The sequence below is a fragment of the Gobius niger genome (genome assembly GCF_951799975.1).
Source record: "Gobius niger genome assembly, chromosome: 19".
NCBI classification, from domain to species: domain Eukaryota; kingdom Metazoa; phylum Chordata; class Actinopteri; order Gobiiformes; family Gobiidae; genus Gobius; species Gobius niger.
Genome location: NC_136870.1, coordinates 6,994,250 through 7,012,450, shown reverse-complemented (window position 1 = coordinate 7,012,450; position 18,201 = coordinate 6,994,250). Strand labels below are relative to the sequence as shown.

Genomic DNA, 18,201 nt, shown 5'->3' with positions numbered 1-18,201 from the left:
GAATGTCTATGTGAAACTGACCAAATGCCTATAAAATAATGTAATGATAAAAAACATAACATTCTGTCAGTGTTACTTGCTAAGAACAGATATTATAGGTAAAGCTTCTGTAGTAACCCATCATTTGGACCACATAACAACAGGCCCATGTCCAGTGTATATACAAGCTGTCAATAGGTGGCGCTTTAGATGCTATTCAGTGCACTGTAAATGACAGGCATGAGCAGAGAGGAAGGTTGGTAAACAAAAGCCACCTGCAGACTGACTGGATATCGCTACATTGATGAATAAGTCAACAGTGCTGAAAAAGCGTGCACATTGTTAGGCTTTAGCCAACATGGACTGACTGCTATCTCCAGGAAGCAGAGCAGGTCAAGGCTGGACGGACTTTCAGCCTGTGCAGCCCAGATAGCAGCGTGCTTTTGTCACATTTAGATAAACTGGGGACAAAGTTTCCTCTTCTGCGCGTGTTTTAGCCCAGGTGCTGTGTCGGAGGTGAGGCTAGCGTTAGTCCGGGTCTGCATGAGCGACGGCAGAGAAGGACACGGAGCGAGTGGAAAGCCCTTTGCTCTCGACTGCTGCGGAGGACTGAACAACGTGGACTACTCCCAGGTAAACACCGGGCGGGAACGTAAGGGCAGGTCACGGTTTGACACGGTGTGACAGCGGTTTGAATGAAGCGAGGCTAGCCATGAAGCTAACACATGTGTTATGCTAGGAGTGACCGGAAGTCGGGCGAGCGGCTTCAGAATAAAAGCACGCTCAAAACGTAAACATTAAACCGTCTGAAACCTTCGATTTTTTAAAAATTCTATCAATTACTGTTAACAAAAATCACTTTGCAGCTTCTAAGATACGATAAATGTGCCTAAATTCAGCCTCAGTGGCATGTAAAATTAAAAATGTACTGGAGTAAAAGTAATGAGTTCTCAACACAAATATAATCTATATCTGTAATCTTCTTATGCAAGCCCTTATCGTCTTTTAGTTCTAAGTTATTATAGTTTATTATTTATCTAAGTTATGTGTTGTGTTTTAGTTTCATGTTGCACAACTGAACTGAAAAAAAAAAAATCCCAATTGTGAACCTGTTCACAAAAAATGGCCAAAAAAACAATTCTGATTCTGATACTTATCACTAAGTAAAGTAAAGATCCTCAAAAACTCTACCCCGCCTGAACAGTGCACATTTTCTCCAGTTCAGCTTTACCCAAATCTAAAAGCTTCTTGACTAGAGAGCAACAGTGTAACACCTCATTTGAAAGCTAAGACCTACTAAAGTGTTGTTGCTGTGATATTGTTTCATGTTTGAAGCTTTCTTGTCATGTTTCTGTCGTTTTTGTTACTTTTTCATTTTTGTTTTGCTGATTTTTGTTGTGCGTTCGCTACGTTTTTGTCACTTGTTGCGTTTTTGTTGCTTTCCCGGCACATTTTTGTTGGGTTTTGTTGCTTTTTCATTGCTTTTTTTTTGTTTTCGCTTTTTTGTTGTGTTCACTTATATGTTGCTTTTCCAACCTCGTTTCCGTCACTATTTTGATGCTTGTTTTTAAGCTTTTAGATTTGGGTAAAGCCGAACTGGAGAAAATGCGCTCGGTTTAGGTGGGGGTTAAGAGGTTAAGTAAATTTACTTTGATACTGACCCCCTCTGCTAGTATCTAGATACAAAACTAGATACTTATATATGTACTAAACTAAATACTTAATTTTAGTTTTGTGGCAATACTACTATATTTATACTATTCTTATATTAGTTTAGCCGTTGATATTTTATTTGTCTTTTCTTTAAATATAAAAATGTGCTCTGAGAACTGAATGTTAATTTCGAGGATCAAAATGAAATCACATTGAAGTGTTTTCCCAAAATCGTTCTGCTCTGTTTCAAAGCAAATAAAACAAGGAGCTGAACAGCTTTATTGCATTTTCTTCATGTTCTTCACTTTGTAAACACACATTGTCTCTCTGCCTCTCTGGCGTCATTACGCCTGAAGCGTGAAACCACTTAAGAAGTATGAACTCCACGTGGAAGACTGTTATGAGACCTATTCTCACAGAGCTGTGCTCAAAGGCAAAACACAAGTTAGAGGAGATCGGGGCTGGTTGTCACTTTCTTTAAATGTTACACTTTAAACTGTTAAGTTAAGTATATATTTAGGTGAGAGTAAAGGTTTCGGCTTTTTGCCTTGTGTAAACTATACGATTAGTTTCATCTTATAAGATTCTTAGATGTCACATTGCAAGATTCACTGAATGAAAAGTGCATTACAATTAAAATGTATTATTATTATTATTAATATGTGTGGATTGTGCTGCGCTCGTCTCCACTGTGCGATGGTTTAGAGATCCATAACCAAACGATCAAAGTTCGTAGTGAGTTCCAGGCTGCAGGCGACACATGTGTACAGTAACTGAGACGAGATCGGCTCGCTTGTTGTGTTTATTTTCATGGATTAAGTGCAGAGAAAGTAAATGGTCTTGTCTTGATCATGTGCTAATGTTGTATTTGTCACTACGCCTGACAGAGATCCTGGCTGCAGCGACAGGAGGCTCACTCTGCAACTAGCCTTCAAAAACATCAGACGTCCCTGTCCAGGTGGTACTTTAACAATACCAGTCTGGTGTCAGGGGGAAACAAAAGTTTAGGTACAACGAGTATTGAAAAAACGGAAGTATCAAAAAGCATTAACTGGGAAAAAAACGTCACTGTTGCCACGTTTTTGTCACATTTCTTGAAGTCTTTTCGTTTCTTTTTTTTGACGCTTTTTTGTCATGTTTTTGTTTATTTTTCATTGATTATTTTTGGTCGCCATTTTTATTTTGTTATTTTTGCATTTCCATTTGATATGATTATTAATTGAGTATTTGTTGCTCTTCTGTTGCTTCTTTGTCACTTTTTTGTGGCTTTTTTGTGGCTTTTTGTGTTACTTTTCCATCACCTTTTTGTCGCTATTTTGACGCTTTTTTTCAAGACGCTAAATTTGGGTAAAGCCAAACTAAGAGGTTAAGTTAAATATTTTGGTATAGATATTGGAAAAAAAAGTATTGTTCAAGTATCAAAAAGCCAAGTATTGTTAAAGTACCAGTACCCAGCCTGTCTCACTGTACTACAAACAAAATGGTATCCCGTTGTCGTTGTTTAATCCTTGCTCGTTGGGATACTGCATTTTCCCACCTGAAAATATCCAACTTCAAATTTGTCATCGCGACGGGCCTTTTCATTTGAATGTTTTCTGACTGCTTTATAACATACAGCAAGAGAAGCAGGATGTTCAAATTAGTCACAGCGCCCCCTAGTGTGGCTGTAAAAGCAATGAGACAACCAGCCTCAGTCCCCTCTGGCCAAAACAAAAAACAAAAAAGAAAGAGATATCAGGTTGTCAGTCAACAGAGAAATCCTCTTAGCGTGATGTAAGTAGCCGTGACTTCAGATCTGTGAAGAGCTGAAGTGTTTTCGGGCACAGGTTGTACTCGGTGATTACGATGTCTTTCAGATGGATCTGGCGCCGGCGCGAGGGCTCCTCAGGCTGATCGACTTTGGAGAGACGACCTTTTGTGTGGCTGTTGCCGCCATCATCTTCAACCCTTTGTTCTGGAACTTGGTGAGTACAGGACAACGTGTCACCTCCATTTGCCATTTGCATTCGACTTTGAAACGCGACGATGAGATGAGATGTGGTGGGAGTAGAGCAAACCGATTTGAAGAGTCAGACTTTGTCGCTTCATCCATCCCGCCTATGCTTATGTAACACCGAACACTAAATCAAATGAGTTATGATGCTCAAATGATTGTTGTTTCAAGGTTTAATAGAATTATCGTGCCTTGCGTACAAGTTTGTATGTTCTGTGGTGCGCTATGCAAAAGTTGTAGCGGTTGGTTGGTATGAAAGAAGGATGGCAGTTCAGTTAATGTATTATGTGTTTGATAAATGCGACATATAACTAAACAGCTTCAAATACCAAATAGACAATATTTTTGTATTATTGGCTGATCAACACAGATAAAAGGCCGATATCTCCGGAACGGAAAGTGATGGACTTCCCTTTTTTGCACTGGAAAGCTTTAAAGCAGGTGTGGCTAACTAGTCAGAGACCAAGAGCCAAAATTTTCAACCTTGATCCTGTGAAGAGCCACAAAGGCACCGACCATTAGCGAGACCCCGGGGCGGTAGTTTATCGTGATTAAATAGAATGTGACTGTTATATTTAATCACAATAAACTATAACTTTATGCCTGGCCTTTTTCCTTTTTTTGTTCAATAATTGTGTTAGATTTAATGGTTTTACTCCTCAACAAGATTGAAATAAATGTATATTAACTGACATTTTGTGCTGTTCTGCTCTGACTGAGACAGAATTATTTTTTGTTTTATTTTAGTTTTTTTTTATGCTGGGGTGTGTTTGTATGTGGGGCCCTGCCCACTGAGCCCCCTCCTCTGATTCGCCCCTGGCCTGTGTGCTCTGTGCCTGCAGCTTCGTCCTGACTGGACTGTGCAGAGAACGCACTCTAGGCTGCACAAAGTTCATAAACTTTAACCAGGAGCCTCTGGACGTCTGAGATTCTGTTTTAAGTCGCATTTGTTACAGTTGCAGTCACATGTGAAAGAAAAGTCATGACTTTGTGTTTTTCCCTGTTACGATGTCGCGCTTATTTCCTAATTTTGATCTTTTTCTGTGAATATGAGGACAAATTTCATCAAATAAAAAGTAGTCTAATCAGGCACCTGAAAAGCACAGAAGCTGATCCCAAAGCCACGATCTGCCTGCCTGTTGTTTAACCTACATCCCGCTGAACGGGCACCTTTTTCACGCCGCCTCGAAAAGGAGAGAGATACGGAGTCCGTATATCTCAGCATCTGTGCTTTTCAGGTGCCTGAAACAGGGTCTGTAGGACAATGGTTGGATTTTTGGTCAAGATTCATAAAGACTGTTGCAGTTTAAGGGAAACATTTACCAATTATTTTGCAAAGAGCTGCATTGTATTAAACATCTCCAATCATGCAAAGAGCCGCACTCTGAGAGCCGCATGTTCGCCACCCCTGCTTTAAAGGAACAGGCCACCGTTTTTCCATACTGAGATGTTCTTACCTGAGCTTAGACGAGTTGATGCGTACCTGTCTGGTCTATGTGCCCGTAGAAAAGCTTGGTCGCTTCCAACTTCACCCCGTTTGGAGCTATAGGAATACATTGGGAAAGGCCACATGCTAACAACATCTTTGGTCGCTGTGCGTGACTGAGCGCACTCACAAAGACCAGACAGGTACGTATCAACTCGTCTAAGCTCTGGTAAGAACATATCTCAGTGTGGAAAAACGGTGGCCTGTTCCTTTAAAGCTCAGTCAGAGCTTTAAAATGAGCCCTCCCACAACTGCCTCAGATCATATTAAATCCATTTTGCGTTGCAGACTTTTGCCCGTAATTTCGGAACCAAAAGAGATAGAGATTTGTTTTGGAATCATCTGAGTTTTGTCTTTCAAACAAGCTCCAGGGCTGGACTGGCCATCGGGAGAATCGGGAGTTTTCCCGGTGGGCCGACGTACTTTTGGGCCGGTTGGGCCAGTCAGATTGAGTTAAGGCCCGTAATATCTTACACCGGCCCAGAATTAGTGGGAAAAGCCATTAGAATCTCTAACCTTACCTAGATGCAATTACACAATTCCTCCAATAGAGGGATGTGACAACTTTTGTACCCTTCTGGTGGCGCTTTCTTGAGTCATGGTTCCCAGATAATCTCGTATAATGAGCAATGGGCCTCTGGGACATAACACTCATGCCCCTCACATTGTGAATATAAGAGGAAATAGTTTATTGTAACTCCCTCCAGGACCCACAGAACCTGAGACCTATTTTTATACATTTTAGACAAATGTTTGCAAAGAAGTGCATGCTGGGAGTTGTCAGGTGACTCCGTCTTGCCCCTCGTCGTCAGTGCAGTTTGGAAATCTTCTAATTTCCATTGAAAGGATTTACAATGTTTGGCCTTTTTGGGGCTTCTATTCTCACTCCACACCTCCTGAACTCTGTGGTGAGTTTTACCATTTCATCTTCAATCTACAGTGGGATCAGTTGGCTGGTTTTGAGAAGTTTATTTGTGTTGCAGTCGCGAGAGGAACTTCATTAACGAAAGGCACATTTTAAGATTGTTAAGTAATTTTAAGTTCAAGCCAAGGCCTTTTTGTTTTGCTCATCACCTCGACTATTGTGTTAAATATGACTGTTTTTTTTTTTAGAGGGCCGGTCTTGACCCAAAAGTCCCAGGCCGATTTTTTTCTGCTAGTCCAGCCCTGACAAGCTCCCTCTGAAGTACCTCCTTAGCATGGAGCTCCTGGATCAATCCACCCCTAGTAAAGCGCTGTCAGATCAACACATTTTACGGTTTAGAAGCTTCATGCACAGGGTTATAGACAAGACTTTTGGAAAAATCGTCCACAACATCGGCCGTGCATATCGGCATGAGGCTGTCCCAGAGCAGCACAGAGCCTCCGTCATTTTATACAGTACTTAAACATCTCCATTGATTTATTATTATGGAATAATAAACAACACAATCCTGTAACAGGGGCGGCACGGTAACACAGCGGTTAGTGCTTGTGCTTCACAGCTAGAAGGTCCGGGTTCGATTCCCACCAAGGACGGGGCCTTTCTGTGTGGAGTTTGCATGTTCTCCCCGTGTCTGCGTAGGTTTCCTCCGGGTACTCCAGTTTCCCCTACCACTAAAAACATGTACAATAGGCTAGGATGTATGAGAGTGTGTTTGAGAGTGCGCATGGGGGACGACGGATGAAAATTAGCCTAAGGCTACAATCCGGTGTGGCATGTTCATTAACTTGCACTGTCCCTACCAAATAAACCATAAATAAAATAAATAAATAAACTTTGAATGAGAAGGCCTCAATGAAATGTTTTTTTATGTGACCTCAAACTTTCCGAATCTTTTGTATGTAATGTCAGTTGAATACTACAAATTTAGCTTTCAGCAAATTCATACACGGAAATAGTTAGAACTTTGAGAAAGTAGATATAAAAGTAGATGCTGCAAAAATATCAGGGCAGAAATATCCCTGAGAACACGATCAGAGTAGTTTGCACTGATTTCCTATTGTGTTCCAACTTCTGCTCCCACAGCTCATCCCTTACGCACATACGTTGTCAGCGGTGAGGGACATAAAGCAGGTCTTTTTGCTGATATATATAGCCCAAGGCATATACAGTTCATACAATGGTCAATCATCGTCACACAGGAGAAGAACAGAGTCATTTGGCCGTCCACTCAGTGCAGACTTCATCAGCCGCTTGTTATGTAGGTATAAAACAAGTCCCATAGAAAGAAGAAGGAGAAAAACTTTTCTTTTTCAATCTAAAAACATACTCCGTAGTTATTTCATGATGTTTGGCTGTGACTGATGTAGTTTGTAAAAGTAGGACAAATACAGCTCGGGGCGGCAAAGATTAGAATCAGTCCTTTTTGCTTCACCTGAAGTAACAGAACTGATCTTCATAACTGGGGATCTGTGAAATAATATTCCACAAAGACACGTTTGTGTTCGGGAGTTTGAGAAGGGTCTGGTGTTGTGAATGCTTGAAAAGCAAAATTCAAGCTTCTCAAAACAAGAAGCTCTTTTGAAACTTCTGAACAAAGGCAAACACTGTTTAAGTCGTTTTTTTTATTAACTCGATGACTGTTTTTTTTTACCCAGTACCCAGCTGTGCAGCAAAGGGGAGCAAGAGGGGCGGGGTTGGGGCGGTGGGAGGGGCTTAAGGGGAGTTTGCATGAAAACCAGGAAGTGAAGACACTAGATATTTTGTTCCAGCTGATTTCGATGTATTTTGTTCTATGCAGCGGACATATTACTGCAGTACTTTGATTGCTTTGCCGCCACTTCACTTGTTGAGAGAGAAAATCACCAGTCACTTAAAATACATGCTCTGTCCAGTGTTGAAAACCTCTCAGGACATTGGCTGAACAGCTGGAAATGAGCTTGGACTTTCCATTTTATTAGTTTATTTGACCGGGACCATGTACAAAATACATGAATCGTATGTAAAGATGCTTTGTTCCAGATTTAGCTCATACTGACTTCCATCTGCAGTCCCTGGGCAGGTGCACACAGTATTAAAACCTTACATTACAAATATCTGTCAGTAGCACTAACAAATACATGCAATATTAGCTGAACACTAATCATTTAAAAGTCATGAGATTGTTTTCAAGTAACCATCACAGCCTAAAATGTATAAAATACTAAAAACCGTTATACCGATATAACTGAATACATTTGTGTGCTGATGCTGACACAGCTTGTTGAGGTTGTATTTCTTTAAGTTTCGAGAAAATGATTCAGATCTACAGAGAACTTCAGACTGTCTGGGGTAGTTGATTCCATTGTTCAGCAGTTTTATATTAAAGACTGTCTGTGTAAAGGCTGAGGATCTTTTCAAGACGGCTCAGTTTCTGTGAGCAGCGGAGCAGGTTTTTAGATTTGTACATCGAATTGTATTGTGAAAGGTTGAAGCAGTACTAAGTAATGTGTTTACCTTAATAAATCCTTTCCGTAGTCCCTGTGGGGGTAAAACAAGTGTTTATGGGATGACTGGAGGGTCTTTCATCTCCCCCTGGTGTCTCTGGACAGAAAACCATGTTTGCAACTTGACTGCCACCGGTCCGGAGAAAGAAATACACATTAATGGAATCACGAAGAAGAAGCTAACATGCTAACGGGCAAAGCTAACTGCGGGCTAACATCACTTTAAACAGTATTTACAGCCAAGTTTGAGTGAAAAAAAATATTTCCATTGTATAATTGGGTGCACAGTAACCCTCCCTCCCTTCGCCTTTCCTGTTGGCGTAGTATTTACTCTCCAAGACAATTAATAAGTAAAAAAATCGTAACTTGCTACGACACCTGCAGTTGCGCTTATGGCCTCTAGGGGGAAGAGTTACTTAGTACTGCTTTAATATTTTATAATTACTGAGAATATTGCAGTGATGTTAACGAAAGGGCTTTTCAGTCGAGCACCACTAGCACCTTTAGACTAACGGTCAATGAAATGTCTAATGCTTGAAAATAGTGAATGAAAAGTAAAAAGTCCCATTCATTTTATACATTTATTTTTGTTTAAAAGCACGGCGCAGGCGAATCAGCCATGTGCTAACTTTTATACTATACTTTTAAAGTGAAGATTTCTGTAAAACTTTATCATCTGATGAGTTATAAAGTCATTTCCCCATATTGTGTTTTCTTTCTTGTAAAATATCTGCGCGGTGGTCGGTCGTGAGCACATAACCCGGCGTCGTGCTTTTGAACTATTTCGAAATGCATTAAAATGACTGGGTGTTTAAGTGCTTCTGGCTCCCAGCAGGTGACGGAAAGTGGGTGGGGCTGTTGAGCCATGGTTTGAGAACAGGTTCACAAACTAGGAATGCGGAACATAAAACATAACACAGAATTTAGATTAAAAAAAAGCTATAAAAACTTTAAAGCTCTGAGGGCATGCATGAAGAAGGTTAAAATAAATAAATTCCCTTTCACCGCTCGCCATCAGAATAACACGTTAATGTTTTATCTTTGAGAATGAACCATTCACAAGCATATAAAATGTTAGTGATGTGCAAACTGCTGTAGCCCGTCCGGTGAAAAAGTGTGTACCTGCTTCTTAAACTTGATCAATGAGCCCATAGAATCACACACATCAGACCTTACATATGGGTGACTCACCTCTTCTCAAACAGCAGCTGCATCGGCCGACCTTCAGCGGTGACTCACATGACACGACCCACAGTCACCTCTCCAGAGAAACTCTTCATCAGAAAACTCCATTTCCACTTGTGGCTCAGAACAAGAGGGTCCAGACCTGAGCGTGTGAATGACTCTCATGAGTTATGTCATCTGCGCTTCAGATGACATAACTCATGATTTTTGATTTTTCCCCAAATCATTTTATGTTGTACATTTGCTCATTGCTTATTATTGCGTTTTCATTTTTGAATTATTATGCCCAAACTAGTCCATTCGAAACAATTTGACTTTGACGCCATAGAAAGTGTAAGGATAATAATGTAAATCGTCGTTCTAATGACATCAGGGTAAATCAGAGGTTCCCAAACTTAGGGCTGTGCAATTAATCGAAATTCGATTACGATTTTGATTATTACACTAAACGATTACAAAATTAGCATAATAGAAAAAAATATATATATATATTTTTTTTTCCAATTTTTTTTTTCATTTTTCATTTTTTTTTTCATGTTTTTCTGGCAAAGCAGACTTGCATTATTTCACGGCGCTGGGATTATTTTCCCTTCACATTTCCCGTGTCATGGCTCATGCTTTTGCCTGACATAAAAACAACAGCGCTGTGTGATGATGTCATCAGGCCGCGCTGCTCAGTTTGCTTGCGCAGGTGTGAGGGCCGGCCAGCAGGGGGCAGGTGTGAAACAGAGACCTCTCCTTAATCGAGGCGTACTTGAAATCATTTGTACTTTTATGACTGTTCAGAAAACAGAAAATATTCAGCATTGTTTTTTTTTATTAATAAATGTATAAATAAAATAAATACTTTTTTTTTAAAGGCAACAAATAATCGTTTGAATAATCGTGATTTCAATTATGACAAAAATAATCGTGATTATTATTTTTTCAATAATCGAGCAGCCCTACCCAAACTTTTCAGGCGCAACCCCAAAATCACGCAAGAACAACTCAGGATGGAACCCCCTTCTGTAAAATGTAATTAGCAATTATAATTTTTCAGCTTCAGACATTTAAAATCTGGTTTAGTGATGGTAATTTGGACACTGCATTTTGCTTGATTTCAGTTAAGCATACTCTTGAACATACTCTTTTCAAATTCAATGTCAGAAATGTGAAAAATATGGTCTTAAAATCATCCTGCGACCCCCCCCCCCCACACACTTCAGTGTCCTGCGACCCCCACTTTGGGAACCACTGTCTTAAATAACAGGACGAAATGAAAAACTATTTACTTACAACTTCCCACAAAAATGCTACTCAAAGTAAAGGCTTAAAGTGATAGTCTGTGAGATTGCAAAGTGAAGAGAGAGAGAGGTTAAACAATCAAGTCCCACCCCCTGTTCCCCTTCTGATTGGACCAGAAAGCCACTCCTGGTTTGCTGAATGAGGGGGAAACAAAAATTGCAAAAGTTAACGATCAAGCTCCCTCCCCCTCCTTCCTGATTGGACCTGAGAGGCCGCTTCACAGGATAAGGCCGTCTCATTGGTCAAAGTGATGACACCGGAGATTCTGATTAGTTGCGGGGAGGGACTTAGAAATATATATAATGATTTAATATTACTCGTGTTATATCAAATTGCAGGCCCAGACTGTCACTTATACGCAATCTGTTCAATTTGTGAAACATTTAAATTTACAGATTATCACTTTAAGATAATTCAATGGAAATGGTCGTCTTTTAAGGTGGTTTTAATCAGAGGCTTCTCTCTTGACATGTGTTAGAATTGACAAAAATCAGACTGAACTGTTCTTCTTCCCCCTCCTTTCGTTATATAGGGCACTGAAAGCTCATGCCCACACCGAGAGTCCGCCGTCTTCCATGTTTGGCAGCGTGCAGTCTCGCTCCATCACGTTTTCCACACCCACGCCCTCTCCCTTCTCCGACCTCAGACAGGAATAGTGCGTGAAGAGGAGGTGGACGGTGTGTTATTTGTTTATCTGCACGATCTCTTTTGTCATTTTGCAGTTGCATGTAGCAGGTAGGCCGCATGAGGTGCACGGTGCCCTCTCGGTTCGGCAACAGATTTGTTTTGTTCCGACCCACAGACTCCACGGAAATCGCAATCAGGCCGAGAAACTCCAGCGGCGCGGAGGACAGAGTGACCCAGGCCCCGCGTCTGGGATGAATCTGTATCGACCTGTATCCAATCTGTATCGAATCTGTAAAGATGAATCTGTACCCGCATCATCACCAATCACTTTTCAGTTTGATATCACTTTATTTATCTTGAACTATACTCGTTAGTTAAGTTATCTGGCATCTCAAGGAGTCTTCTGATCGGATATTCATCTCAAAACACCCAAGCAAATATATGAAAAAACATATCATGTAAGATGTTTTTGTACCTGTGATAAATCAACATTCACAAGTGGAAATTGTTGGAATGACCAGAATAATGAACCTTTTTGGGTTCATTTTAAAGCAGTATTTGAATTGAATATGTTTGCCTCATATCTGGGCACACAGACTAGCAATGTTTATGAAATACGTTAAAAAAAAATCGTAATAATTACTGGAATAACTTAGTAGCGTTTGCGATTTTCTAATGGTCGATTTAGACTTCTGCAGGGCATTCAAATGGATTCCAGCTGGAATCTAAATTTCTTGGGAACTGGACATTTCTCCACTGTTTTTAACGATATAAGTTCTTGCATCAATCCATCTTCTTCCACTTGTCCGTCGCCGGGTCTGGTTCACAATCGTGGAATCACATTGCACCAGCCCCCTATGGCTCCTCCTGCAGGTGGTGGGTCCACAGGAGGACGGCTTCACGATTCTAACCGGGCCCTAAGAGACTTCTGAACCGCTCTTCGTCTGACCCGTCACCTAGGACCTGTTTGCCCAGGGAGAAGCCCCTGACAACAGAGCTCCCAGGATCATCTGGATGCTCAAACCCCTCCACCACGTTAAGGTGGCGGTTCCAGGAGGGGATTTAAGTTCATTGAAAATACAAAACAAACAATGGTTAAAGCTCCTTCAACTGCAGTTTGGCTGTAATTGTACTATTCACTCAGATGTTGGCCGTTGTGTCCAATTTGCTTTTGAATATCAAATGATCTCCTCATTCCTGTGCTTAATGGAATGTTTGCAAATGTAGCAAATGGCATTAAAAGTATAATATTTGGGCATTAAATTTGATTTGCCGATTTAATCCTGCAACCCCACTTGTAAAAACAATGGGTTCACTGGACTTGACTTTCTTCAACAAGCTGAAAAGTCTGTCAGTTTCAGTGCTCTGAACGCCGCAGAACCAGTTGAAGAGTATCTCTCCTCTAACAATACTTCCGAGCGCTGCCGTTTCAAAACCGGAATAGCACTAATGACATCCCTTCGACTTCCTTTACATGATCACACTGAACATTGCGTGCCTCTTGGAGACTGATACCCAGCGAGGCCTCATCCCCCAGCGCTGTGTGCACGCCATGTGGATCAGGACGTACGGGCACAAGAGCGGCGGTTGGGAGTTTTTCCAATTTCCAGCCTCAGTGGGGTCACTGTGCCAAATGTGCTCCGTCTGTGGCACATTGACATAATATGGAAAAGGGGCCAGGCCCCTGCAGGACTCCCGGTGGCCTAAGGTGGCACTGGCTCGGCAGCTGCAGGCTCTGTCTGACTCCGTTACCGGACGCAGCGGGGATGGCTCGGTTACATGGATGCACTGTACATGGATGTATGCGTTTGGCCTACATACAGTATGAGTCAGCGGGGTTAAAGATATCCATCCTCTTATGGCTTATGGCTTCAAAACAAAGTTGATGCGCCTGTGCTGTTTGAAACGGGAGGATAAGGTAAGGTGTACATCGTGGTCCCCTTGGGGACATTTGTCCTACATTTGACACATCCGTTGAGGCTGCTGGTGCCTTTTCGTTCTTGTTTCATCGAGAACTTCTGAATTTTGCATATATAGCCGATTCACTATGTCATTTCGCCGGATTATTGTGGAGAATATCAAGACTATACTAGACTTTTGAAAACTTAAAGGGGCTAAATGCAAATTGGCCATGTTACACTCACTACTGCCACCTCAGGTTGTACGTGTATCTACACCTTCTATATTAAGCTTGTGCATGACGGCACTTTTGGACCCGAAGTAACACGTTTTTGAGTGACAGTGCAGGATTTTAGAGGCAGTTGTGGTGAACAGGTCTGAGCTCATTCTACACATTAGGACATCATTTTAACATTTTTAAACTCTGAAATAAGCAACCAGAAAAACAATGTTTCCATTTGGTCTGATATGTAGAAAAAAAAGGTGCGACGATTGCCAGAATAGCATTTATATGGGGAGTAAAAAATGTAGATTAGTGAAAATGTTCGTTTGGTCCAATCAAAGACGTCAGTGAAACCCTTGTCATCTTATCCACGGTGTTGCCGTAGCGATAACCAGAACTCCACAGTTACTGTAATGGAAAAATGGTATAATTGCACAATTTTACAAAATGACAAGGGCAAATGGAAACTGCGGACGGAAATTAGCTCTGAGCTAAATCCGGCATATTTACAGCACAAGATGTCTGTTCATTAATGTGCATTGTCCCATTGAAATAAATTCATAAATTAAATTAAATGAAACTGAAAATGTAAATAAATGAAAATGTTTTGCTCATTGCTTATACCATAAGGTTTCCAAAAATATATAGTTTTCATACTCAACATGAAAATCCAACAGTGAGCCTAAAATCTTCTCAAATATAACTACAAGTCAGTTCTGGAGTCAATTATTCCATTTATTTAATTATTCTGATACCTTTTCCTTTTTTTTTCAAGCTGATCCGATAGAATTACAAGTCCAGTCGGATACCACGTGGTGTTAATAAAAATGTACCCGGTTTAAGAGTCCGCAGAGCCCCAACGCCCACATATAATCGGTCGTGAGCGTTAGCGATAGCATTAGCAAACACTCACGACCACGGTGTACGTCCAAATGCGTGTTTATTTTTGCCCCCCCCCCCCCTGTTATTGTAGATCTGATAAACCCAACATTGTATGTAACCGTCCCACTGATAACGTTTAATATGGTCACTTCCTGTTCGCTCATCGCTGGAATAGAAGCGTTTAGATTCAGCCTGGTCTCCTCTTTGTGTTGGTTCACAGCCGAGTTCGATCCCCTTTGAGGATCTTTTGGATGTGTTGTGCTGTGTGGGTCAACTATCCCATCCACCTTTGAAAATCTTGGAGAGAAATGCAAAAATGCAAAACTGTCTGAGAATCTATCTTGTGACATTGCAGAAGCTTATCGGAACTAATCAAAGCTGAAGGCCATTCAGCAAAATAAGTGTATGACCTTTTTTGGGGTTTTGTTCTGAACATATCTTAATAATAATACATAATAAGCAGGGGCGGACTGGCCATATGTCCATTCTGGAAGAGCACAGAAGGGCCACTGGCTCTAGGGCCACCAGTCCCGCCTCAACCGAGCTTTACCCCAATCTAAAAGCTAAAAAGAAAAGCATCAAAATAGCGAGAAAAAGAGGATGAAAAGTCAACAAAAACATGAGAAAGACACAACAAAAAATTATAGAAAAAATAATTAAAAAAACAACAAAAATCTGACAAAAATGTGGCGACGTGACCAAAACTTTCCATCACTTTTGTAGGTCTTAGCTTTCAAATGAGGCGTTACATTGTTGATCGCCAGTCGAGAAGCTTTTAGATTTGGGTAAAGCCCAGTGTAAAAAAAACATGAATCTAAAAGGAATTCCGTGGAGTATGGTGTGCCACAAGGGTTAATTTTGGGCCCATTATTATTTATTATTTATATTAATGATTTTGCTTCTGTTTCTACGACCACCTTTCCCGTTCTTTTTGCTGATGATACCAGTCAAAAAAATAATCATAAAAAGCCGAACTGTTGTGAGAGGTTAACCCCTTAACTCCCACCTGAACGGATCCCATTTTCTCCAGTTTGGCTTTACCCCAGTCCAAAAGCTTCTGGAAGAAAGCTGTGAAAACGAAAACGAAGGAAATGTGACAAAAATGTGACAAAAATGTGACAAAAAATGACAAAAAAAATGACAAAAATGACAAAAAATTGCCAAAAAAATTACAACAGCGCCACCTACTCTCCAATCCCAAAACAGCTACGAGAAAGAACACTAGGCCCCGTCTGACTTTATGGTTGAATTCAAGAATCCCAACCTTCTGTATAAACTTGTTGACTTGTTATGGAGGAGTCTGCGGCTGCGCATCATTTTTTGTTCAAAACTGAACCCTCACAGTTTAGGTCATTTCCACATTGCAGCTCAGAATACTTTTCCCTTTGTAGCCGTTTCCTTCATAAATTACGTAACTGTACCTGTTAGATATTTCATTCTGTGTCATGTTTATGGAAAAAAAAAAAAACTGACATATTGATGCATCTGATTTGCAAAAATGATTCAGTGTCAATTATTACGTGTCTCTCTCACTATTTATAGCTGTTCAAAAACCTTATGCTGCGTCGATAGCTTGTCTCTTTTGGGGGAGACTCTGCAGGCAAGGACAATTTTTTTCAATTGACCTAATCTTCCCGCCAATTTTTCTTCATAGATTGACATGGGAAATGATTATTTTTAATCACATTGTGGCAATTACATCTGACCCAGTTGCTGTATGAGTGGTCAGCATGGCGCCTTTACTTTCCATCACCGTGCTCTCTTGGACGCTCTAGGATCACTTGTTTGGAAGGTTTTCACTGCAGACCTTCATCCTGGATCCTGGAGTGTCCTAGTGACCACTGTGATTGAAATCAAAGGCATCATGCTGACCACTCATACAGCAACTGGCAACCGGGTCACTACAAGGTCAAGCACGAAGTTTCTAGTCTTATTATTGAGTTTTGAACCCCAAAAACAAGGCAAAAATGGAATTTTACACTATTAACAACCTTTTTCAAAACTTAAAGGGACTAGACAGAGTTTAAAAATGTGAAAATTATGTATTTTCAACCCCAACATGTTCCAGCCATGTCCTAATGTGTAGAATGAGCCCAGACCTGTTCCCAAGTACTTAATATAGAAACAGCAGTGACGCATAAGACCTGAGGTGGCAGTAGCGAGTAAAAAAATGTTACTTCTAGTACCTTTTAAACAAGATTTACACATTTCCCACTGTACAAATCTTAAAAAAATAAATAATAATAATAATAATAATAATTTATTGATTAATTTATGTTGTTTAGTAATTTGTTGCTGGAAAGACCGGCAATTCTGACCATACAAGACCTTATTTTTATATTAAAAGACAGAAAACCTGCAATACAGTAGGTCAATAATCTACAGCAAAAATCTCCAATTGATATCACTATATAAATGTTTTTCTTCCCTTTTCTTCTGCGGTGTTTCATCTTATAGAGCTTATTTTATGCATACTTGTTTCTTTTTAAGCTTTGAATAATGTTCAAATGCTACACTCAAAAAAATATACCTGTTTCATTTGTGCAAAACGAAAAACCGCCAGCCCACTCTCCAGATGACGTCATACAGAGAAATCCACGAGGCTCCACACATGACGTGCGTTATTGTAAATTTGTTTAAAAAGTGTTACCGATTTGTCCTAACATAGACTATAGTGACTCATCATCTACTTTTTTTCTGCGAACTTTGGAACCGTCAAGTAATAACAGTCTTTTAATCCGATTATCTCTGCATGACGACCTTGTGACGGGTCTATCAGGGAGCTTGCTCAAATTTGACTTTAGTTGCACAAGTCTGGGCCGTCGATCCCTTTATCAAAGCACCCGATCGGCCGCTTATATAAGGACCTGCGCAGCGAGCTCGCCCCGGCTGAACCACCGGCGGGATCAAAACAAGCCCATTGTTCAGAAGCAGCCAGCCTTCTGAAGAAAAGACACTTTTACAAGATCATTGTGCTGTCGGAGTTTGGTCCAACAAGTGAACAGAGTGGTCCTGTTTAGTTTTTCAATCATTTGTCCATGCACTTATGCCAAATTGTGTGCAGACAAAGATGTTTGGAGGTAACAGATGAAACTTTAGAAACTCCACATCGACCAAACAAAGCATCATTTCCTCAAAAAATCAGTTGGTTTCATACCCAAACTCAACTCTGTATTTTTACCTCTACAGCAAATGTCCACATAATATCTCCCAATGGCTATGTTTCCATCATTTGAGTTGAATGCACATTTTGAGATTCAGAGCATTTAAAGTGATAGTCTGTAAGTTGGCAAAGTGAAGAGAGATAGGGTGAAATGTGAAAGTGAACTCCTCCCCTCTTGGACCAGAAAGCCCTTCTTAGTTTGGCAAAATGAGGAGAGCAGGAACAGAATTTTTAAAAGTAAATGATCAAGCTCCTCCCCCTCCCTCCGGATTGGACCTGACAGGCTGGTTCACAGGAAAAGCTCGTCTCATTGGTCGAAACGGGAGGATACTAGACTCTGAAATCTGGGATGGAGGGACAAAACAAAAAATAATTTAGGTATATTTGTACTTACTTTACATCAAAATGCAAAACCA

The 18,201-nt window shown here is 40.6% G+C and overlaps 1 protein-coding gene across 1 annotated transcript in view; it reads left to right on the top strand.

Annotated features, from left to right (window-relative positions):
- Positions 1-231: 231 nt before the first annotated feature.
- Positions 232-18,201, top strand: part of pemt (phosphatidylethanolamine N-methyltransferase) — a 71,517-nt gene continuing 53,547 nt past the window's right edge. Inside the window, exons 1-2 of the mRNA XM_079578011.1 lie at positions 232-612; positions 3,489-3,596. Of these exons, the coding sequence (XP_079434137.1) occupies positions 523-612; positions 3,489-3,596 (198 nt within the window). The 5' untranslated portion in view covers positions 232-522. The remainder of the gene's footprint in view (positions 613-3,488; positions 3,597-18,201) is intronic.